The sequence below is a fragment of the Benincasa hispida genome, chromosome 9, assembly GCF_027475165.1.
Source record: "Benincasa hispida cultivar pf3 chromosome 9, pf3_genome.v1.1, whole genome shotgun sequence".
In the NCBI taxonomy this organism is placed as follows: domain Eukaryota; kingdom Viridiplantae; phylum Streptophyta; class Magnoliopsida; order Cucurbitales; family Cucurbitaceae; genus Benincasa; species Benincasa hispida.
This window is the reverse complement of record NC_143486.1, coordinates 99,608,473-99,634,124: the sequence shown is the minus strand read 5'-3', so window position 1 is coordinate 99,634,124 and position 25,652 is coordinate 99,608,473. Positions and strand designations below refer to the sequence as shown.

At 29.2% G+C, this 25,652-nt stretch overlaps 1 protein-coding gene and 1 pseudogene across 4 annotated transcripts; one reads left to right on the top strand and one right to left on the bottom strand.

The window, feature by feature from the left end:
* Window positions 1-7,508: 7,508 nt before the first annotated feature.
* LOC120086730 (uncharacterized) lies at window positions 7,509-14,842 on the top strand (annotated as a pseudogene). Its single transcript, XR_016532139.1, has 5 exons — window positions 7,509-7,927; window positions 8,095-8,171; window positions 9,774-9,913; window positions 12,346-12,433; window positions 14,438-14,842. The product of XR_016532139.1 is annotated as an uncharacterized LOC120086730 (transcript).
* Window positions 14,843-15,055: 213 nt separating this feature from the next.
* On the bottom strand, window positions 15,056-23,262 carry LOC120086729 (uncharacterized). Of its 3 annotated transcripts, none has more exons than XM_039043515.2 (9): window positions 22,933-23,262; window positions 20,544-20,753; window positions 20,252-20,340; window positions 20,036-20,171; window positions 17,974-18,048; window positions 17,722-17,843; window positions 17,182-17,257; window positions 17,011-17,070; window positions 15,056-15,543 (listed from the first exon to the last, which is right to left on the bottom strand). In XM_039043515.2, exons 2-9 carry the CDS (start codon window positions 20,646-20,648, stop codon window positions 15,415-15,417), a joined length of 792 nt encoding a protein of 263 aa, XP_038899443.1. In that variant the 5' UTR covers window positions 20,649-20,753; window positions 22,933-23,262; the 3' UTR covers window positions 15,056-15,414. The 3 variants fall into 3 exon arrangements, with proteins under 3 accessions (XP_038899443.1, XP_090173981.1, XP_090173982.1); XM_090317855.1 differs by having other exon boundaries at window positions 20,544-20,757; window positions 22,933-23,244; XM_090317856.1 differs by lacking the exon at window positions 22,933-23,262 and adding an exon at window positions 21,463-21,689.
* Between the last annotated feature and the right edge of the window lie 2,390 nt (window positions 23,263-25,652).

The following is a 25,652-nucleotide window of genomic DNA, read 5'->3' as shown; positions in this document are numbered from 1 at the left end:
TTTTTGGGATTTTTTTTTTAATTATTTTTTTTTTTTAAGTTTTGGTTTTTGTGTGTTTTTAGTGTTTATATGACTTTTTTTTTATAATTATTATTATCCAATTCTCCAAACAGGGAAATATCCAATTTCCTTTTGCATTTTTTATTCTCCACGTATGTTTGCATTCATCAAAATCGTGTTTTTTATTTTTATTTTTTTTATTCTCGAAGTTAATTTTATCAAAATTTATTGTATAAAAATAATAGCTTTTCAGATAAAGAAAATATATACAATGTAATTATGCTTCAAAAATTACAATGTAATTATGCTTCAAAAATTACAGCGAAAAGCTAATAGATAGTTTATTGGAAATTTTTAAACTAGAGCATGTGTTAAATTTAAGATTTATTAAAAATATATAAATTAAAATTGATTTTTAAAAGTATAGAAGCTAAAATTAAAAAAGTAAAAACAAAATTGTATTTTTTTTTCTTTTTCATTTTAGTATTGATGCAATATTTGTGTCCCGTGTGTATTTAAAATAATTTGAGTTTTAAACGCAAAACGAAGAAAGAAATTAAGATTAATAGTTTGCATTATTTGTGTATGAAATCTATATGTAAAATTTTGTCATTTTATAGAAAATTTTAGATTTCGATTATACAATTTTTTATGTCAATTAAACTATAATTCTAAAGTTTGAGAATGTTACATTACATTTATGTCTCGTAATCATCTAACCTAAAGCAAAATTGTAAAGTATTTAAAAATGTTTTAGTTGGGGATTGTTGTATTGCCAAGATAATAAACAATGTTTTCATATGAGAAATTAGTCAAACACAGTATATTTTATATGAACATCTTTCCGAGGGAAAAAATAATAATAAAAACAAAAAAGAACACGAAGTTCTGATGTTCTCATTTAAAAAAAATGTTGAAATTAAATAACATAATAACAATCGACATAACATTTAAAAATTATTTACTCGGTTAAACTACAATCATCATACCTCTAAATTTTAAGTTCCGTGCCTATTTAATTTGATTTATGAATCTTCAAAATTATAAATTTAATTTATGAGATTTTAAATTTTTAAATTTTAATAAATTTATTGGACACAAAATTGAGATTCATAAAATTTAAATTTATATCTAATAGATCATTCTTTTTAGGATAATTATAATTGGTAGCATTTTTAAAAATAATAACCGAGTGGATAACATCATTCAAAAAATTGCAAATCTAGACAAGTGTATCAACCATAGACTTCTATCGCTGGAGTCTATCAACAATATATTTCTATTGTTGATAGACTCTTACCATATTTCTATTGTTGATAGACTCTTACCGGTGATATGGTCTATCACTGATATACTCATACCAATAATATGGTCTATCATTGATAGACTATTTAAATTTGATCATATTTACAATTTCTTTTACATTATGTTATATCTACTAATACTTTAGGTCTAATGTCTATATTTGCAACTGTCCCTACTTTATGGTTAATTTAATATATATCAATAATATAGAATTTCTGAATTATAATACTCAACCATGTAATCCACATATCTCACCTACCTAAGAAAACCACCGGACAAAAGTATTATCCTATAATATTTCAAATATCTAATAAAATCTAATTTTTCCTTGGACATTTTTCTATCTAAATCTCTATTTAAAATTAAGTTTGCTCCATTATTTATATATATATCAATTTTGGACATACAATTGGTAAATATTTAAATAGAAATTTAGGAGAAATATATATGATTGTTTTCAAATGAACGATAATAAACTAACTTATTTATAAATATAATAAAACGTCAGTATCTATCAGTGATAGATCACGATAAACATTTATCGTAATCTATCGAAATCTATCTGTGTCAATGATAGATATCTGTCGCGATTTATTATTGATAGACGATAACATTTTATTATACTTAGAAAATATTTTATAATTATCTAAATATAGGTGTGTTATAAATTTTCCTCAAATCTTGATGACCAATTTAAATTTCTACTTAATTAATGAGTATTAATAATAAGGTAAGTTTATTCTCACACATCAAGCAAATTTAATTTGGTGAAAATACAAGTAATTTTTATTTTTAACAATGCAATCTATTGAAAAAAAATGTTTACATTAAAGGCTAATATATATATATTATGATAATAAATGTCATTAGATGCTCATGTTTAGTGTTTATTGACCATATGTCATGCCCTCATTTTTCAAAGTGTTGTTCATGTGCCTCAACATTACACATTATTAGTGTTAGTGTAATCCACTTCCTACTTACCAAATTACTATAAATAGTGGCATTTGGTGGGTTTCGAAAATACATATTGGGAAAATTCCTTGAAAATTGGATAAAGTGGAGAATTTAGAGAAATTTCTTATTTTATATTTTGCTAATTTATTTTATTTTGTTTATTTATATATTATGTTTAATTTATTTTAATGTTTATTTATTTTATTATTATATTATATTATATTTATGGGTATTCGTGTTCCCATTATGCTCCTCAAGTTCACAACACGTTTTCAACACGAGTTCTTATTTTTCTTGCTAAAGGTATGTCAATTGTTCTCTCTTCGTTATAATTAATAAATTAAATATTGTTTTACATATTTTATATATATTAAATTTTCAAAAAAAATATAATATTTTGTAATAGTGTTACTATGAAAATATTATAAAATTAAAAATTGTAGCATTTGATATATTAATGATAATAATTATTTGTCATTAGTGTTTGACGTCAAAATATACCTGGATGCCATAAAAATACGATCATCAAAAAATAATTTTAAGTTCGTCGTAAATTGATGCACTTGAGGCTCTAAAATTTAAATCAATATGTTAGAGAAAACATTTTCTACATTTCGGATATGCTTCTGCAATAGCAATATCGAGAGTAATGTTTTAAACAATATTCTAAACTAATTTCATGTCTTCTTGTGGTTGAACAAAATAATGAGTAATTGAGGTAAAATCATGAATTTCGACCAACCGAAACAATATCATTCTCTAAAATAAATTCTGTGAATTTTAATAATAATCATGGTCGAGGTCGTGGTCGTGACGTGGCAGAGGAAGAAATAATTATTATTTTTGTGGCAGTCGTTCTAATAATTCAAATTTCAAAAGAACCACACAGAATGATGATCAAAAAAGGAAAAACTCCACAAAATAAGAGTTTAAAAAGTGTTGAAAATAAATGATTGAGCATTGGTCACGTACCTGTCGTATGTCAAAACACTTAGTTGATATCTATCCAGCATCCTGAAGGAAAAAGAGAAAAATGTAGAAGCAAATTTTATATACTAGGATGATGACATATTTGACCAATCCTATATGACAAATTTGGATGTGGCGGACTTCTTTGAATCTTCTGAAAAGAAAATCGGTAGAATTGATGGAACATCCAATGTTTCCTTTAACTTTGAAAATATCTAGACTTAATGTTGTTTTTTTTATATTCATTTCCATGCTTTTCTCCTCTTAATAGATGTTAACATTTATATATTCCAAATGTTGTTTTCTTATTTTAATTATTTTCTTTTAATGGAAAAACCTGAATCATTTTCATATGTTGGGTGACTAAAAAAGGAGTAAAGAAGATTTATGTCTGACAGATAGTACGACTACACATACAATACTTACAAGTAGAAAATATTTTTCCAAATTGATAATGCTGGAAGCAAAAATCAATACGATATCAGGTTTTGCAAACCTGATTGAAAACTTTGGAAAAACAAATATTATTTTGTATAGAGAAACAAAATTTACAATTGACAATACATTGTTCCTCTAGTCAATCAAAGAGAAATCTACTTAGTTTTATAGATATTCATTGCAATGATTATCATACTGAGACTGATAGAAATAATTATATGGAGTATCTTTATATTATATATACTTTCTCATATGAAAAATATATACTGAAAGAGTTGTCTGCTTTATCTTATAGATTATATTATACTCATATACGAGTAATTGAAACATATGCAACAATGAACCTGAAATTCATGAATCCAAACATATTTACAATTTGGCATGACCGATTGGGTCATCTAGGATCTATAGTGATGAGAATAATTATTGAGAATTAAAATGGACCCCACTGAAATGCCAAAAGATTCTTTAATCTAATGAATTATCATGTGATGCTTGCTCTCAAGGAAAATTAATCATTAGACCATCACCAGTCAAAGTGGGGATTGAATCACCTACATTTTTAGAATGAATTCATGGTGATATATATGGACCTATTAACCCACCAAGTGGACCATTTAGATATTTTATGGTATTAATAGACGCATCCCATAGATGGTCACATGTGTGCTTATTATTAAGTCGAAATCTACTTACTCAAATAATTAAGTTAAGAGTACAACTTATTGATTATACAATTAAAACTATTCGTCTTGATAATGTTGATGAAATTACATCTCGAGCTTTTGATAATTATTGTATGTCAATTGGGATAAGTGTTGAATATCTTGTAGCTCATGTTCATACACAAAATGGTTTAGCAAAATCATTCATAAAACGTTTGCATTTAATAGCTAGACCATTGTTTATGAGAGCTAAGTTTCCTACATCTATATGGGGACATGTTATTATGCATGTAGCGTCACTTGTACATTAGGCCAATATCTTATCATAAGTGTTCTCCATTACAATTAGCTTATGTTTTATATGTTCCAATTGTTTCACCTAGTAAGATGAGTCTTCAAAAGAGGTTAGGAATATATATTGTAGGATCGGTATGACACCAATAAATGGGTAAATAGGGTTTAGTCAAATTAATTTAAAACTTTTAAGCCCAATTAAATAAATTAACAAACTTTTCACTAAAAAATATTTTGAACAATAAATTTGTGCAAATAAATTTAACCCAAAATAGCCAAATAATTAAATCTAGCACTCTTAAGCACCTAATTTGATTTTAATAAAAAGATTGGTACGAGATATGTAAAGATCAATTCAACAACCTAAATAAACATTAAGCACTTAATTTAAGGAACAAATATTGCAATTAATTTTAGGTAATAAAATATAACAACAAATTAATTGCAAAATTAAAGTAGGAGAGGAATAAAGAAATTAACCTTGGAAATTTTATAGTGGTTCGGCACAACCAGCCTACGCCCACTTCAACAAAGCATATTTCACCAAAGTTTTTTACACTCACTATCTTGAAGAAAATGACAATATCACTATACAACAAATTTGTTCGAAAGATAACCTGACAAACTTATTTACAAAGACATTATCTACCACAATCTTTGAAAAACTGGTGCATAACATTGGAATATGGCGACACAAGTGATGTTTCCATGTGGGGGAGTAAATATACTTTTTAGGAATATAAATTATATGAAATATATACTATTTTTCCTTCACTTGAGTTTTTTTCTAGTGAGGTTTTAATGAGACATATTATATATATATAATGGACATCTAAGGAGGAGTATAATAAATATTATAATAATATATGCCTATTAGAGGCTCATGCTTAGTGTCCATTAACCACATGTTATGCCCCCATTTCTTAAAGTTTTGTCCATGTGTTTCAACATTACACATTATTAGTAGGGGTATTTAAAAAAACTCGATAACCCAAAAAAATCAATCAACCATACCTAACCCGTGCGATTTAGGTTGGGTTGGATTCAAATAAATAAAAATTTTTTAAGTTGGGTTGATTCAAGAGTTCATCTAAGTAACCCAAACCATTAAGTAACCCAAACTTATTATTTACTTTAAAATGTATATTTTTTTACTCATGTTTTAATTATATATAGATATGTTTATTTTTGTTATATTTAATTTATTATCTTTTAGATAATTTATTCTCTAACCATTCATAAAAATAGTTTTTAGCACTTTGGAAATAAAATTTTCATTATATAAATTGAAATTGAGTTATTAATCTTAATTCAATATTTAAAAATAATTAAATCAAATTTCTATGTATTAATATTTTACTTATTTTTAGAACAAAAATTTAAGTAAATGACCCAAGTATCCCGAACCAACCCAACTCAAATATTTCATGATTGGATTCATTTTTTAATAAAGGTTATTTGGGTAGAAGAAATTTACCAACTGAACAATTGAGTTGGGTGTAAAATGTACTTCAACCCAACCCAACATACAAATCACTCAACCCAACATACAAATCACTCTTAATTGTTAGTATTCATGTAATCCACCCCTATTTGCCAAATTGCCTGGTGGCATTTGGTGGATTTTGAAATATGCACATTGAACAAAATCCATAAAAATTGGAGAAAGTGGAGATTTTAAAGAAATTTTTTATTTTTTATTTTGTTAATTTATTTTATTTATTTATGTATTTATATTTAATTTATTTTAATATTTATTTATTTATTTATTATTTTATTATATTTTAATATTTATTTATTTATTATTTTATTATATTTTAATATTTTAATATTATATTTTATTGATGTTCCTATTCTCATTATGTTTCTAAAGTTCACCGCAATGTATATATATGGTCAATATTTTGTAAATAAATATTTAACTTTTTTAGGAGGACAAATTTTGTTCATATACATTTAAAAGTTTGGCTGTCCATTCGAAATAATTTTAGGAGAGAGGCATATAAAGAAAATTATTAAAATAGAAGCTTTTTTATATCATAAAAGGAAAACGAAACCATAAAGCATATATTAGGTATGAAAGGAAATTTTCAAAAATAGCAGTCTTAGAGCAATATAATAATATCCAGATTAAAAAAAAAAAAAACAAAAATAAAACTCACTTTTCATGTGAAGTTTCAAATTTGAAGTAGTTGACACTTGATAGTCACTTATACTTTCAAATTTGTAATAATTTAATTCTTGAATTTTGATATGTAACAATTTATTTTTATCAGATAAATATTAACTTATCTCCCTAAATTTAGAGATTGTATCAATTTATATTCTAGGTTAATATTTGTATTTTTTTCAAAAATGTATGAATTTAATTAAACCATTTATTACGTTTTATTTCTGATAACTTCATCGATTAAATATTTAAACTTACACAAACGAATAAATTTAGACCCTCAACTAAGATTTATTTGAAATTTGTTCATTTAAATTATAGTAGTCAATTTTGTTAAATCAACATTTATAGAAGCGTATAAACGTATAAGAATTTATACATTGACGATTTTCAAATATAATCCTAATAAAATTTATAAATTCATTCCCTTTAAGTTTAATTGGAAAAATTAAATATTTAAATAAAAATTAATAATTTAAGGTTTAAATTCATACCACCCAAAATTTAGAATATAAATTATGTTTGCTCTAATATTTTTTACGATAAAATCATTACATAAGAAATCTTATTAATTAAATTGTTACTTTCATATAAAAGTTGGGAATAAAAAAATATTAAAAATAATATAAATGTATATATACGTGGAAGGAATTTTTGAAAATGAATTAAAAGAGGGAATATAAAAAGGGAAAAAACATGTAAAGGAAGTTGATAAAAAAATGACTTAGTGTAGAAGTCTAGGGCGTTAGACTAGAGAGGATTTCGGTATCTGCCTTTCTATAATTACTGCTGCCCGTCTCCGATTTTCTCTTCGCTTCGTTTTTTGTGATCTCCTCCCTCCATTATTCACGAATTTTAAGCGAATTTCAAAATCAACGTCCTCTTCATCATCATCTGATTTCACCTAACAATTCTATCAATCGATTTTCATCTTTTTCGTCTCTTCTTCTGCTTCATTAGTACAACCAGATAATTTCTTCGTTTTTCTGCAAAAAGAAGATGAAATCCAATTCATCGGAACGAATCGGAGTTAGACAGTACAATAAATCGGAACTTCCAAGGCTGCGGTGGACGCCGGAGCTTCATCGGTACTTCGTTCGAACAGTCGAGATCCTTGGCGGAAGAAATCGTAAGTTTTATTTAGTTAAAGCTGTTTTGGTTCATTTCACGGCGTGTTTTTGCTTTGGAAACAGAAAACTGTTACAGAAAACATGAGAGAGAGTGTGTTTGTGCGCCTCGGATCGTCCGTATTGGAATCTTTGATTTGCCTTTTTCTGAAAATCTGATTTGTTGCAGAAGCAACGCCGAAAAGAATCCTGCAAATGATGGGAGTGAAAGGATTGAAGATTTCACACATAAAGAGTCATTTACAGGTACTTTTGATGATTTGAATTTTGATTTAACGCTAATTATTTTCATCGCTATATCGTTCGATTGAGTTCATTCCTTTTTGTGTATATATTTCAATTACATTTCCTCATCAATTCACAAAATAAAACTTCTCCGATTTCTTTTCTTATTTATTTATTTATAGTTCATTGCGATCTGACCCTGCTTACCTTGATTCTCAATCATTTGAAGTGATTCCAAAATTTATACAAGCGAATTAAACTCTTGTTTTATTAGGTTTGGCTTATAATTTTGAATTTGTAATTTCGTATCAACTTGTTTGAGTCTGCTGAATCTCATAAACCTATCGCAAAACAATATAAAAATCCTCCGAATAAACACGTTTTTGTCAAGTAAATTTGAGTTTTCTAACGCATAAACTCGAATTTAGTAAAATTAATGAGGCAAACGTGATCTGTAATTAAGAGCTTTTCATAGCCGGAAAAGGCGAATTAGGAAGAAAAATTAAGGAGGAATTTATTCAAATATTTGAATGAGGCTGTGTAGATTCTCTCTCTCTCTAAATGTGAAAATGGAATTAAGCCAAACAGATAAGATGAAAAAAAATAATAGTAGTAGTAGCCTACTAGGCGTAGGAGTAGGACATTGGTTTTATTTAATTAATGAAGCATTTTTAGAAATTAAAATAAAGAATTAAGTTTTGGTTAGGTAAATTCCATACATCAGGACAGAAAAGTAGCCCTTTTTTAATTCATTTATATATGAAATTAAAGACAAAGAAATAGAATAATTATGAGTTCTTGCATGGCGACGCTACTCACTTTTTTAATCATTACTTGTAAATATCCATTATTCTATTTTAATCTAATATGTATCCATTATTCTTTGTAACGTGTGTGTATATATATGGGATTAAATTATGAACAACTATTTTTAAATTCATAAAAATATCATTGTTACAATGATAGATCCGGATAATCTTCTATCAGAATCTATTACGGTCTATTACTTCAGATTTATCAGAGTCTATATCGATAAATATTGATATTTTGCTATTTCAATTAAATTATTCTATAATTTAGAAAAAGTTAGAATTTAGTCGTTTTAATTAAGAAGACATTTGGGGCAAATTTAGTGGTTATTATAGGACTATGCTAGCCCTATAATAATCACTTCTTGGTACAAATTATTTTGTATCCTCAATTAGCTATAGTCAAAACTATTTCAAAACCCCATTTGCTATAGTATTTAGTATTTGCTATGGTTTTTACTATTTTACCTTCACCATTTTTTTTTAATTATTTACTATAATGTTTACTATTTGCTCCTCAAACTAAAATAGTTTACACTTCAATCACATATTAATATAACTCAAATTAAAATGATCTACATCCCAAACACAACAACTATAATTTAATTATAATAATCTAAGACTATAATAACCAACTCCTCGCCTCAAATGTTCCCTAAAATTTGAATTTATTCAAACCTTAAAACACTAGTTTAATTATAAACTATACGAAATCAATTCTAATTTTTTTAGAAGCTAAATTATTATTTTTTATTTTTATCTTATAAGAGAATATTTTTTATTTGTAATATTTTAAAATTTATTTTTGGGATAGATGTACAGAAGTATTAAATTAGAGAATGGGAGTAAGTGTGAGGATGTAGTGATGAGTCAAGGCATGAAGCAGACAAGAAGAAGAACATTGCACTCTTCTGATATCAAAACCTTCTTATCTTCAGTCTCCTCTTCAAGTGGGTATGTTCCTCATTTTTCTTCACCTTCTTATATACCGCCGATACTATATAATTCTCTTATAATTTACTTATAAATTTCATAACGTTAATTTTCACCTCATTCTATAATTATTTTATTTTTAGTTTTTAGTTTTAAAAATTAAATTTATAAACATTCTACTTTCACTTACAATTTTTTTCAAAAATTTATTATTATCAACTTTATATCAATGTTTTAAAAATTTAATTGTTCCTTTAAGAAATGTGAAATCTATTTGAGAAAACAAACATAAATTTCAAAAATAAAAAACATAAAATGGTAACCATTTGATTTTTTGTTTTTGTTTTTTAAAATTAAACTTAAGGGCATTGCTTTTCCCTTTAAATTTCTTCATTTATTATCTACTTTTTGTGCATGCTTTAAAAAACTAAGCCATATTTTGGAAACTAAAAAAAGTAACTTTTAAAAACTTATTTTTGTTTTTAGAATTTGGTTAAGAATTCAACAATTATATTTAAAAAGGATGCAAACCATTGTACAAGAAATAGGGAAGAAAAAAGTTTAACTTTTAAAAATCAAATACCAAAAATTAAATGATTACCAAACAATGTCTAATGTGTTAGTTTTGTATTTTTTATTTTTTAGAAGTGAGCTTATAACACTATTTCTACCTAAAAGTTTTTTTTTTTCTCTACTTTTTAGATGTCTTCAAAATTTAATTCGATTTTTAAAACTAAAAAAATAATAATTTTTTTTAAAAAAATGAACATTGTTTTTTTCTTAAAAAACATATTTGACTATAGATTTTAAAATATGTGAAGTATTGTAAAGAGACAATGAGAATGGCACGACAAATTTTTAAAAAACTAAACAGTAAAATATAGATGGTTACAAACGTACGGGCCTTCAATATGAACTGTGACAATCTCATTTTAATAAAATAGTTTGTTGTAATTTATAAGTATTTTTAAAAACTAAATACTTTCTTCGCCAAAAAAAAAACACTTGGAATGGCTGGGCTGTAGAAGGTCATATATCATTCACGTGCATGGCCTCGAATGCATCTATAAAATCTTTTTGTAATGTTGTGTCTTAGGAAATAAATAAAAGTATGAATTGTTGCGACTTTCTTTTAATATAACATTTTTTTTTTGAGGATTTACAAAAGATAGAAAGATAAAAAAAAAACTATTTATATAAAATAGTAAAATTTTAATTTCTTTAATAGAGGTGGATAAAAGTCTATCAATGTCTATTAGTCATAAAAACTGATAGAAGTCTATCCCTAATAGACATTGATAGAAGTCTATTAGTATTTTTTTTTGCTATTTCTGTAAATAGTTTAGCATTTGTTCAATTTGGAAAAATTTCTCCCATTTTTTTTTCAAAGTTTTTATAAAATTATTTACTTTTCAAACTAGTTAGGAATACATTGTATTTTGTAAGGTCTTAAAAGATGCAACCTATTCTAAATTGAGCTTCTCTTCACCTTTTAATGGGTTATCTTATCTTTATATCTTGCTCTCTTCCTATTGGGAAGATACCCAAACCGACTTCCATCGCCTCTGGTTCCTATGTTCGTTTCCACTTCAACGTTGTCGTCTCTAACACCATCCATGTCATCCAGCTTAAAAATTACCATATTTGTCTAAATAGTTTGAAATAGTATATTCTCTTATAAAAACTTTTATAAATGGCCATATTTTAAAATTAAAAATTAACTTTTTTATTTAAAAAAAAATATCCAAGAATGGCAGATGCAAACAGTATCTTTTTCCCCCCCTCTTTTCTCGGATTGGGCAATGGCAAAAAATAATCGACTTTCCATAGAAAAAATAGTTTCAATTTTTACATTTGAAAACCAACAAAGCATATATTAATGTAAAATTTATGTCACTAAACAACTAAAGTAGTTTTTTTATTTTTTATTTATAATACAATAGGGGTGAGTGATAACTACCGATAAATTCCACATATTGTCTAAATAATTCATGTAAAATTTATGTTACTAAAATCGTCTTTTATGCAATAGACAGAATTTAAAATGTAACATTTAACATTCAAATACTGTAATAAAATTTTGAAGTTTGATTAGAGTAATGTGAGTTATGTGTAGATTAAAATATAGTTTAATTTCTATTTTATATATAAGGGTTTGAAAATCAAAATATTAATTTAAACTATGCATAGTTTTACGTTGAGATAAATACTTGTGAGATTAATTATATATTTTAACTGATATTTATATGATGAATTATTGATTATGAAACGTTTGAAACATCAATCTTTTTAATTAAAAAAAACTAATGGGTTGACAAAATTATGATTTTAACATATTTAAATATAGTTTATATAACAAGGTTTTAATTATGTGATTTATTTTAGTCATCTCCTTCAAGCTAATTTAAAAAATAAAAGTAATTGTTTATCACTCTCTATCCAATATTTTGCAGGATATTGGGAGAAGAAGAAGAGTTCAAAAGAAGTGATAGAATACACAAATCTTCATCCAACATAAAAGACAGAATTATTTCTCAACAGGTAAATAATACTCCAAAATTTATTTCAAATGTGATAGTCAATTTATAGTTAATCTTATCCAACACATCTGTTAACATTCTTTTTTTTTTTTTTTTTTTTTTCTAATTTTGAAAATATTCCCAATACATTAGAAATTTATTTGTCTTCTAACAAACTTTTTAAAAACATTTTTATCAATACCCTTGAAACAACCGTGGAAATGTTATAATAGTATATAGCCATTGAATTGATTTCAAAGATCCTTTCCCATGTATCCAAGTATGCTCAATTGGTCTCGCTTTGAAGTCGGAGTTGCAAAAATACATATCTCAATAAATTTCACTAGGTTGAATTACTAATCTAGCCGAATAAGGGGAAATTTTGGATGCAACCTAAATTGCACCTAATAAAAATCTGTCAATGACAATTTCTTTTCTGTATAAAAAAGAAAATGTTGTATGGAGATTAGGTACAATCTAGATTGTACTTAATCATTGCTCTTAAAATAATATTTTACATAAAAAGTATGATTATCTATATATGACTTGGTGGTGCTCTAGCTCAAAATAATTGTGGAATGAAATGTCGTAGCGTAGTGGCAAAATTAAAGTCTCTCATTCGGCCTACATTCCTCAATTCTCAGATATGCCTTCCCAGCTCAAAATCATCTAGAAAACAGTCCCATTTTGACAAATACATACATACATAAGTGGTGCATCTAAGATTTAAATTCTTTGGAGAAAGGGGAATTGATTGGTCTTAAAAGCTTATTAACACTAGTTAGTGTCTGGCTAACTCCAAAGGATTTAGGAAGGATTTAGAACGATGAATTAGTTATTATAGTTTGTGGGTTATAATGGCCTATAGGCTATAATAATTTGTGTTTAAGATGTAGATTATTTTGGTCTGAATTATAATAATTTGTATTTGAGGTGCAAACTATTTTAATCTAATAGTAAATAGTATACACGGTAACAAAGAGGAAAAGAGGGGATAAGTAAGAAATAGGAAACAACTCTAACAAATAGTAATTATTGTAACAAAAAGATATTTATAATAATAATATTGTACATGATTATAGGTTATAATAGTTTGAAACACTAACTATTATAATTGGAGCCCCAAACATAACTCACTCCACCCACTTGAAATTAGAAGTCCAAACACCCCTTCTCATGTTGGATGGCACTTCCTAAAGAAATGTTCATTTGTAGAAAATGTGGTTAACATTTTTTGAATGATTTAAGTGCTTAGAAAGGCATACAAGACTCGAGGGTTGCGATGGGAATAAAACAAAGGATAAAATTTTTCTTGCTATGGCTTCGTTGCTTTAGTATCATCAAAGCGTACAGAATTATTAATCTAATCTCTTTGGAATATTATATCAAAGACAATGATTAGGTGAACATAAGTTGCATCTAATCCATACTTCCCTTTTCCTTGCTAAAAATGAAAAAAAGAAAAAAAAAACTATTATTTTTTTTAAAAAAAAAATGAACACAGACACATTGTTTTTAGCATCCAAAGTTTCTTTTTTTTTTTTTCTTTTTTTTCCCTGATGCCAACATGCTCTAGATTAGTGGCTCCAACTATATTAAATATGATTCTAACAAACTTTTTAAAGCATTTTTATCTGTATCTTCAAACAATAAAAGATCGGGTGTTTCCAATAGCTAACAGCCTGAGCATGACAAGAAAAATGTCAGCTATTTTTTAAAATTAAAACATATTTTCTCTCAAAAGCATTCATCTTACTTAACTAAATTCTAATAACGAAATCAAAAATTTTCAAAATTACTTTTTTTTTTAATTTTCAAAATTTGACTTGATTTTTTTAAAACATAAGAAAAAAAAAAACAATGGTGGAAGAAGTGATTATAGGTTGAATTTTCAAAAACTAAATACCAAAAATCAAATAGTTACCAAGTGAAACCCAAATTATTAACTTTATACATCGTTAAAAATTATACATATATTGGTTGAACAAAGAAAGAATAAGCAAAATTTGCTATTTCAATTTTGTAGGATTCAGATTCAGAATCAGAATCAGAGGAGGAATGCATTGGAGGTTCAATGTTAGAGGACCAAACATGTGTGTGGAACTCACATTATCCCTCAAACCTTCAATGAACACAACAAATTCTAGAAAGACAGTTAAGTGATCAAGATAACAACAGCTCTTCCAATTCTATCTCCATCTCCCCAACTCAATTTTGTACATCTCAAAGAATTCTCCCATCCTCACCGCCATATCAATTTGGACCTAACCATATGAAAAAACCCTAAACTCTTCCATTATATTCATAGCTTTAAGTTTATTTTATTACACTTCTCTGTGGATTACATGTCATATGTTGTTGTAATGTTATATCAGGTTAAGATATATAAAGTTTAGTGTTTATTTAGTCTCTCTAAATTAAAAATTAAAAAGTGTATATACTTTAAAAAGAATCTAATTGGTCTTTAAACATGCAATAAACCCTTGACCTACAACATTATGTACTAAACACAATTTTAAAAGTTTACAATCTACAATTTTATTAGAAATAATAATTTATATCTATTAAATCAATTAATTTCTAACGTTAATAGGCCAAGGAACTATTGGGAGGCTTCTACATATTTTGAACATCTAAAGACTAATTAGACAAAATTAAAACTTCGATGACTAATTTCATTTTAAAGTTCATGAACCAAATATAGACACAAACCTGAAACACACGAGGATAGACTAAGGGCACCGAGAAAAGGGGAAAAAACCTTCCTATATATCTACAATAAACAATCATTATGCATTAAATTATGCTATTTTTTTCCCAATATTTTTTCCTACTAGAATGGCTACCTATGTACTTATTTCAACATGAAATGTACAATTTAGCAACTTCAACATGTACAAGGGAGGGAGGGTATTGACGAAGAGAAAGACCTTTTAAGAGCGAGCTACCTTTATGTCACAATGTTGGCCCAAAAAGCAGAGCAGATGTTTTTCTTTTGGTTTTTCATTGTCTTTTCGCTAATGTCTTTTTCAATCCTTTGAATATTTTAGCGAACCACGTCAAGTTCATAACCGATAATATCAATGGAACCACGAAAACCAAAAATTGCCCAAAAACGTGCATCTGTAGGACCTGTATCATTATTGAAAAGGAAATGCATTAGTTTTCACAAATTCAGAACAAGCGTTTTTCATTTGTTTAATCAAAAAGACAAATCCGTGTGCAGGCTGTTATGACTTATGAATGAACAAGTACATCTATTTCTTCTCAAATTCATTGAAAATAAACAAGATATTACAAACATATTACGTTACTAACCACAACATTTTCACAACTTTATTATATGTTTTGGCATTAAATTATTAAATAATAACAATTTAAAGTTAAATATTTTGACTGAATGAACTAGTATTGGCACAGCTATGATCACAGAATTATTCTCAAAAAAGACATGATTGGTCTAGCACGCTACGAACAACAAGAATCCCCAAGAGAGAATATTAACGCACTTCATATTAATTTTAAAAAAAAATAATAAAGAATTGATGTGAGAGAGATCACAAAAATGTTTAACGCACTTCATATATATATATATAATTTGAAAAAATAATAATAATAAAGAAGGAGAACCCTGATAAACACTCTCCCGCACCGTATCCAAAAATCAATTCCATATATGGTTGGTAAATTCGAAAATTGTCGAATTGATGTGAGAGATATCACAAAATTATTCCAAAATAAAAAGACAACAGAAAAAAACCTTTCCTTTTATTTTTTGATTTGATACTCGGAAATTCCATCCTCAAGAAAATGAGAAAATACCTCAACTGCTGAACTGGGTTCATGCTGACAAATGTTTTTTTTTTTTTTTAACTTTATCTTGGTGGGGAAACAACTCCCTTTTTTGCAATTATATAATGAGCTCTGTTAACCTTTTTTTTTTTTTTTGGGGGGGGGGGGGGGGAATATAGCTTCATTTGGATGGTGTTTTCTTTCTTCATTTATAACAATTATTATTTTGATTAAAAAACATATTTAGTCACTAAACTTTTATGAAAGTAACAATTTAGACCGACTTTAAAATTGTAACAATTTAGTTCATGAGGAAAACATTATTGCAATGTAATGAAATGTTACCTACATAGATTGATAAATTGATTAAGATTAAGTATGTTCATAAACTACAAACACCAGATCATTAGCATTGACACAAATTTTGATAGTGTTTTGCAACGAGAATTAAAAAATTGAAAGTATATGCACTAAATTGTTACATGCTAAAGTACACAAACTATATTGTTGTCAAGTTATATTTAGGGACTAAATTGTAACTTCCATGAAAATTTAGAGATCAGTTTCTTTTTCCTTTTTAAATTTCATATCAAAATTTTTGTTATAAAAGAAAATTGTTAAATTGATTACTAAACAAGCAAATGGATATATGCATATGGCAACAAGCAAAATTCCGAAATGATCATATTGGAGCAGTAAAATATTGCAAATGTTTTGACAATCAATGAACAAACAGTAAAAATCCAATAACTTCAACAAATAATTGACCGAATGTTATGAGGCGAAGAAAGGTGCGATTGATGATACCTGATTCAAGTGTAAGTAAACATGGTAAAACATGTACATGAACAAAAGAATTCTCGCAACCTGAAAAAAAAAAATGTAATACATATGGTTAAATTGTTGAAATAAATGTAAAATTGAAATATATATATATATATATATATATATAATAATGATTAGATATTTTTGACTCACCAGCCATGCGAAGAATATTACAACTCCATTTATGAGGTATGCTTTTGACTTCTTCATTCCAGCTGTGTCAAGGTACCTATGCAGACATAAATATTATATTCTGAGCAAAAGGTTTGCACGACGTAGAGATATATCCATTCCTTTGAGCATGTTTATACCAACAAGAAGTATGAACAAATTTGAAGTCAAAATCAACGCCATCTCACTTGATAATTATAATTTAGGTTAAAATATAAGTGATCCATGTACTTTGAAGTTTGTTCAATCTCAATAAGTCTTAAATTTAGTGCCTCAAAGTTAATTTTTACTGAAATTAGCTAAAAAATGACAATGATTTCAATGCAAGGAAATATAATATGTGAATATGTGATCAAAATTTATTGTCAAAATGCTAATAGATAATAAAAATTTTAGGAAACAATTAGCAGTATGGACTAAATTTAAGTTTTATTGAAAGTATTAGGAACTAAAATTGAACAAACTTTAAAATATAGGGACCAAAATGGTATTTTGACCTATAATTTACTAATAGCAAATTACCATCTCAAATTGATCCCAGGGGTGGTTGTCTCTGAGATGAGAACCATGTAGGTGTAAAGCTGCCCCTCACCAGTTAACATGGCATAGGCCACAGCTACGAGGGAAAGCAGATGATGTATCACCTGAAAAAATAACATTGTCAGTATCTCCAACAAACAACAGACTTCCCACGACATTTTTCCCCTAAAGAACACAAGATAAGATGGCGGGAATATAAATAACTTGTAATACTTAAAGGGAGAATGCACTTACGTACTCCATTCCACCAATTGCAGGGTAAAACCAAAGGATCATCCCAAGATCAGTTATGAAGTAACCGACAGACACCTGCAGGAGCGTCATCAAAATTTAAGTCTATCCCGAGTTCAATAATTACTGGGGGAGGGTTGAACCAACGATTATATGATAGCACTAGAGTAAATGCTTTATCCCTAAGCTATGTTTTAGGTTGGCAAAATTTCAAGTAAATGTTTTTTTTAAAGTCAATTATGGAAATGATGGTGTAGGGGGCTACTATTAGAAACAAAAGCATAAAGAGCTTAAATTAGAAGAGATAGGCATGAGAAACAGAACATAAGTAGATTTTCAGATCGTCCAACAACAGAAAAAGCAGTTCAGAGTTGGCCACTCCCCCTCACCCCACGTCCCTCTTCCAAAGGAATATATATTTATTGTTTAATAAGAAACGAAGCTTTCAAAGAGGGGGGAAAAAAAGAATATACAAGGACATACAAAAATAATAATAAAATAATAATAAAAGCCCACAAAACTAAAGGAGTCTTGAAAAAAAACTATAAGAACAGACTCCAATCCAAAAGAATAACACACCAAGCAGGGAAAAAAACAAAAAAATTGATTATCGGGCACCCACAGAGGCACATTAAACCTCACCACATCTCCACCCCTTTAAAAATTCTACTATCCCTCTCGAGCTACACTCCCCACAAAATAACAAAAAAACAAGCTTGCCACCAGACTCTTCCCATTTCATGAAAGGGAGAATGCATCAGGATCTACTCCATTATGGAACACGATTAGTCCTAATTACACAGCACCACCACACCAAACACCTTAAAAAAGACAATTCCAAAGAGAGTAAGCAAACTTGCAACCCCACAAAAGATGGTCAAGATAGGGACACAACCAGGCAGACTGTTATTGCAAAAGAATCAGTGTTCACCAATCACCCTGTAATACTTACCAAGCAAAGCACTTCACTTTCTTAGAAAAGTTACCTTCCAAGGAGAGTTAAAAACTGAAGCCCCCTATAAATGGGAGGAGAAATAAAGGGAAAAAAAAGTACAACACAGAAAGCCCTCTAGGTAGCCATACCCGAACATCCCTTCTCCAAACAGAAACCCTCTTATTTGAAATAATGAGAAGACCCACAACCTCCAGAAACTCACTATCAACGAGGACGGACAACAAAATCCTAAAAAAAGGGGGGGGAGGACAAAGGAGAAGAAAGTCACAAAAGAGCTTAGCACCCACCTAACAAAAATTTAACAAACTGAACCCCCCACCCACAAGAGTCTGGTCATCCAGAGGTTTTTGCTTGAGCCTTTTAACCCACTACTTGGAATTCACCCGAAAGGCCTCTTCCAAATATAATAAAACAAAAAGTAAATAAAAAACGACTGAAATCCCAAAGTACTAAGAACAGTTGTTTGAAGAATTGAGAAATAGAAGGAAAAGGAGATGAAAGTAGAACAAGAGAGTGAAGTGATGGTAGAATTTTAACGCTCCAACTCTCTGCTTAGAAATGCTATCTTAACGTAACATCTCCAAAAAATTCCACCAAGTAGTGCCCAAAGAGAGAGAGAGGGGGCTGTTATATTTGCAGAAATAATGGTCAGATTTAAATTACCCCATCATGAAATTAGTTCCAAAGCATTATTTTTCGAATGCTCTCAATCATAAACTTTTATCATTCTCTAGCACAACAGCAAAACATTCAACTATGTTACATTGTCTCTTTTTTGCCCTTGATATCCGTGAGTATTCTCTTAAATATTCTCTCTGATTTCAGTTTGTATATTACTTCCATCAAGAGTATTAGTCATCAACATGCCACATTCACACTGCTCTCTGCCTACTCCCTCCAACAAAAATCTCCATCCTTCTCTGTTTTTTTTTTGGGGGGGGGGAGGGGGGACGGGACAAGAGACAATCTTCCATCTTTATTGTCACACCATGGTTTTTAAGCTTGACAAAGTTCAGACCCTTCTTAACATTTCCAACATATTAAGAGTTTTCCACACTATGGTAATATACCTACTCATATATATAAATTTAGTACAGAGATTGCACTTACTCCCAGGCCAAATGTAGATATTGTTGAACTACGAAAGGTAACAAGGGGAAAATATCGGTCAGAATAGAGATCTGACAGAAACACCATGTATAATGCTGCTGCTGTGATGAAAACAGCATGAACAGTTGACATTGCCCTGTAAAAACAACAAACACAAAAAAACATATTACAAGGAAAAAGAAACAAACTGATGCAAAGAAGGGAATGATCATTTACCGGTTGTTCCACTCCACCCGCTGAATCCTGGAAAGGTTAGAATAGCTCTTGAAGTAAACACCGCTGATCAAATCAGTCAGATCATAGACCTAGGAACCAAGGGATGATTTACAAATGACCGGAAAAAAAAATAAAAGGAAGAAAAACTTCACATGCAAACTCACAAAGAGAAGAAACTAATACTAGCATATTATCAACCTTTTAACATCATGATGATTGCATTGAAGATAAAGTCGCATGCAAGGGACCCACATTCAACAAGATAAAAGAGCCATAGATGACAGGAGGGTACCAATTTGCTAGCAAGTATGCCTGCGGGAATGGAAATGTATGGTACAGCAGGATCTGATAGTACAAGATATTTAAGTAGTTGCTCAGCCTGGCTCTTTAGTGACATGATTGCTTGTTTCAATCTTGGGTCACAGCATGCTACGGTTTCAACACAAACAACAAGATGCGCAACTCCTCCAAAATCTTTCACTTCTTCTCTATCTCTTTAGACCTGTCTTCAAAATAACAAGTAAGCCAGCTTAACCAACTAATGAAGAAAACTAGAGATCGTGGGCAGAGTTAAAACAAGAGCGTTATTCTCATTCACAACTCTATAGAGGTCAACCTAAAACATCAGGATAAACTAGAAATCAATGCGCAGGAACTACGAATAAAAAAATTTCTTTCGAACGGATGGCAAGGGGTTGTGGCAGCATGCTCTCAGAATCCTAGTTAAAAAATTATGGTAGGAGTGATACTATCGTTTTATCAAATTTAAGGCTTCCTTAAGAAGCTTTACTTCTGTAATTAATTAGTAATTTCCCCCTTTTCAATGGGGTGGTTCTACCATCCAAAACTCATCTAGGTGGAATCCTTTTGCTTCCAATGCCAACTAGAGGAAATGTTTACAAACTATGGCATTTTACTTGGGTTATTGTCACATCTATCATTATAATTTTATGTTATCTAATGAAAATTTTATGCTTTCTACTAATTAGTGAAAGGGAAAGAAATAGTCTTCAGCAAGGGTTGCCATATTATTGGGGATGACATTCTTCTTAACTGTATAGTGCGTCAATGTGCAAAAGGGAGCAGTCAGAAGATAAATTAAATAGTCATTACAAAGTAATATTAGTATTCCAATCTCAAATGTTCCTGATGTATAAAGATTGCTTAAAGCCCCCAAAAGAAAGAATCCGAAGAAGGGGAAACATGCAGACCAGGAACTGGTGTGCTGTCAGGATCAAAGCAGAATTTTCATTCGTGGAATACTGAGACTTCTTTTGTCTATAGTATACAGCATATGGCCTCTTGGTGGAGTTCAAATCACAGACATTTTTTGTAATTAAAATCTTTCCATGATTATTCAAATTGGAGAGCCTTTTTGTCGAACCAATTTTTTGGGAGGGAGCACCCACGGCTCTTGGGTTGTTCCATTTGATGGTTCCTATACGTTCCTTCACCCCCACCCCCACCCACAACCCAAAAAAAATCAATGAAAATCCATAATTGCCAAAATAGGACAGTGAACCTAACAAGTCTAATACAGCCTACAGGCTTGTTTCAACGAAATATAACATAATTCATAATTCGCAAACTAATCAGCTCAATCAACATTGGAGCAAACAAAGTGTGAAGATTTTATTTCTAATTTTTACTGACAGAAAATATGGGCAAATGCAAGTTACAACTATGAGGTTGATTGCTTAGCTACCACCTTCCAGATGCATGTAACAAGTTAATTAGATTAAATACCTAGGATAAGCTGATTGTGACACAATAAAACAACGTTGCATTATGCAAATCTGCTAATAACACATCACAATCTTTATGATCAAAAGCTCTGAATGTACAAGTACAACCAAACTTCTAAAATCTTTCGACCACAGGCTGATCATATAATATCTCGTGAACCAACATAAGCTTGCAATTCAATGAAGTTCTACACGATAGATAACACATAAATACCTCAGAACTGAAATATAAAAATTACCGAACACAGACATTGTGAATTAGCTTCAGAGTCCCAGGGCATATAAAATTCACACTTACACTTTTCCCAAAGATTGAAATACAAAGAAAATCGCCCAAGGACCAGTGACCGGCAAGTTTCACAATGGCAGTGTAAGTTAAACTCTTAATACAGGGGAAAAAAAAACAATCAATCAATCTCACTAAAAACATACGTAGAATTTAAAAAACTGAAAAGAAAAAACAAATAGAATTCAAATTTACACTAATCACAACAATCGAAATTCAATCGTCCAAAAACATCGGCAATCGGCTAGTTTCACAAAGGTAGTCAATCCAACAACAATTACTAATGCAGCAAAAAAAAAAAAAAAAAAAAAGTCAATCACACTGAAAAACGAGAGAAATAAACAAGTAGAATTCAAATTCACACTCATCACGAAAAAAATCTTAAAACGAAGAAGATCGTCGAGGCACATCAACGGTAATCAGCAAGTTTCACAAAGGAATTCCGGCATCAGTTTCTAACGCAAGCAAGAACATCAATCAACAAAACAACAAAACAAAACAAAAAAAAGAATTATTAAACACAAAGCAACGCGTTAAAAATAAAATAAAATAAAAACACCACAGAAATGCGCGTTTAAACAGAACGTCAACCAAAACAAAGCCGATAAGCAAAAATCACTATAGATATCACCAAAACCATAAAAGCTCACCGGAAAATCGTCAGAAAATGTAACGACGCGGCGGAGAAGAATCAGCAAGCAATAATAACTGCGGAGATGGATTAAAAAGGAAAAAAAATAGGAGAAAGGCGGAAAATGCGAATGATAACGAAAATGAGTAAGAAGAGAACGAAGGTGAATAGATGGAAAGGCAATGGAAAGACGAAAAAAATTCTGTTAGAAATGGAAGAAAGAGAGAGGGAAGGATTAGGCTCAAGTAATTGGGCCCAAAGCAACGCACAAACAATACTTTAGTCTCTTCTTTTCTCACGCTACGCTGCGCTCGTTAGCGTTAAACACCACGATACGAAGATTCCAGACAATCCCTCTTAATATTATATTTTTATATATAATATATTTTTGTCTAAATACTATTTTAGTCATGTATCTTTATCTTTAGTGTTTGTTCATTTTAGTTATTATACTTTTTACTTTAATTCATTTTGGTCTTTATAATTTCAAAATGTTGGTGTTGGTCTTGTACTTTTAAAAAATGACCATTTTAGTCCCTTTATTTCCATTTTTACTTCATTTTTAAGAAATCAAAATAGTTACGTTTTGAAAGTTCAATTACTAAAATGAACAAAAATTGAAAGTACAATGGCCAAAATGAACATTTTAAAACTAGTAGACCAAAATGATCCAAGTTGAAAGTATAGTAATTAAAGTAAACATTTTAAATGTGACATCCCATATTTTAAGGTAATTTAAATTTAATTATTTTGAAATATTTTGAAGTTATTTTAAATATTCTGGTTAAATTGAATTATTGTATCAGGATTAATTTTAAAATTTGCTTCGATGTAGGATTTGAAATTGAAATTTAATATAGGAAGAGTTTGGATTTAATTTAGTTTTTAATTAAATTTGTGAAATTAAATTAAATTTGGGAAATTTAGAAGTTATTTATCACGTAGAGAAGATAATTAATTTAAATCATTTTATAGGATAACTCATCTATATTTTTTCATAATTTTTTTAAATAATGTTTTTTTTAATAAATAATGACAAAAATAGGGTTGGGGGAAAGTAGTTTAAAAAATAGGTATTTTGGGAAAGTATTGACATATTTAGGGTGGTGGAATCGTGTACCCAGTACACGATTTCCATGTGGCATACTCGTGTACCGGGTATACGAGTACCATTTAATCTAGTCAGCTGACTGGTTGACCGGTCAAGCGAACTCATGTACCCGGTACACGATTTGCTTATAATTTTTTTTTAATATTTTTTTAAAGTTAATTGTTAAACTTAACTTAATTCCTTCATTATTGCTTATAATTGTTTTTTAAATTATTAAACTTAATTATATATTTAATCTACAATGAAAACATCTTGCACTCATATTAAAAAAAAAAAATACCATGATATTAAAGAATATTTACAATTAGTTCTTTTGAGATTTCCAATTTGAAAATGATACAATTTGGGATTTAAAAACGACCCCTCTGGCCCTTACTCCTCATGGGGTTGTCTTCGTGTCCCTTTAAATTAGGTTCACCCCGTTGTCTTTGTCGTCTACGACGAATACGTCTTCGATCGGTGTCAGCAACATTAAGTCGTCTTGTTTGTTGAATAATACTTTCTACGTTGATCAATGTTTGCTGACACATTGAACCCAATTCTGGTAGGTTGTTCTGCACTGAATATTGTTGAACATTGCCGATAAAATTATTCTGTAGAATATAAAAAAAATATTAAATAATATTCATATTATATATATGGAAAATGTCTGATTTTAAATGTCTTACCATGCAGTAATACTAAGCGCCGTCAAGTGAGATAAATCGCCTTGTGATCGAATTGTACTAGGGAAAGTAGTCGTATGGTACAGCTGGCCCATTTGTTAATTCTCCTGTGAACAACGATCATGTCGTCCATGCCAGTAGGATAAATACTCCGCTTGGATTCGACGCCAGTCTTGGTCGTGGTTACCTTTTAAATCGATAGTGTTGGGAGTGTATAAGACAACGAAGGTATCGTTTGTCACATACCGAACTGTCTCAACATACGATCTGGATGATGCCACTTTACTATGTGGAAGCAAATAAGAGGGCTAACAGTCAATCAGATGTCTTCACCATCACAACAATAATCAGGTAAGGATGACCAAATCTGTGTGTATGACGTCCAAATAACCTGACAAAAAAAAAAAAAGAAAAAGAATATATATATATTATTATATATATATATTACATATAAATTTTTTGTAAAATATTCAATTATATACTATTTACTACCTGATTGGGGTAGCATGTCGAATATTTTTATGTACACAAGGCCAACATATTTGCTGATTGTTCAGAGGCAGCTAATACACCACTCCATCTAAAATTATAAAAAAAAAAAAATTGATTTATATTCTTACATAAAATGGTAACGAAATAAATATATAAATAAAATAATACCTGGCACTAAGTGGACGATGATCTGGGGCTTGTAGTTGGACTTGTGGTGCTATAATTGGAAATCGATTATAAGCCCATATTTGTAATGGTATCGGTGGCCTTGCTATTTCCAATGCTTGTGCATTGGAAGCCCGACAAAGTTCTCTGTACAACCATGCAAGACATGCACCACCCCATGTATACATACCAGTGTGCTCGAAATTAAACAATAATAGGAGGAACATGAGATGCACCAGAGTATTTGACTTGTCGGCAAATAAAAATCCTCCAATAAGCTACAGGATGTATGCTTGTGCGTACCTA

What these genes read in the sequence shown, in the direction of transcription:
- LOC120086729 (XM_039043515.2), bottom strand. Translation starts at nt 20,648, where the DNA reads ATGTCACTAAAGAGCCAGGCTGAGCAACTACTTAAATATCTTGTACTA. An exon ending in CGGGTGGAGTGGAACAACCG is followed by an intron (nt 20,172 to 20,251) that starts GTAAATGATCAT and finishes TTGTTTTTACAG; the next exon opens with GGCAATGTCAACTGTTCATG. An exon ending in TATCTACATTTGGCCTGGGA is followed by an intron (nt 18,049 to 20,035) that starts GTAAGTGCAATC and finishes ACGCTCCTGCAG; the next exon opens with GTGTCTGTCGGTTACTTCAT.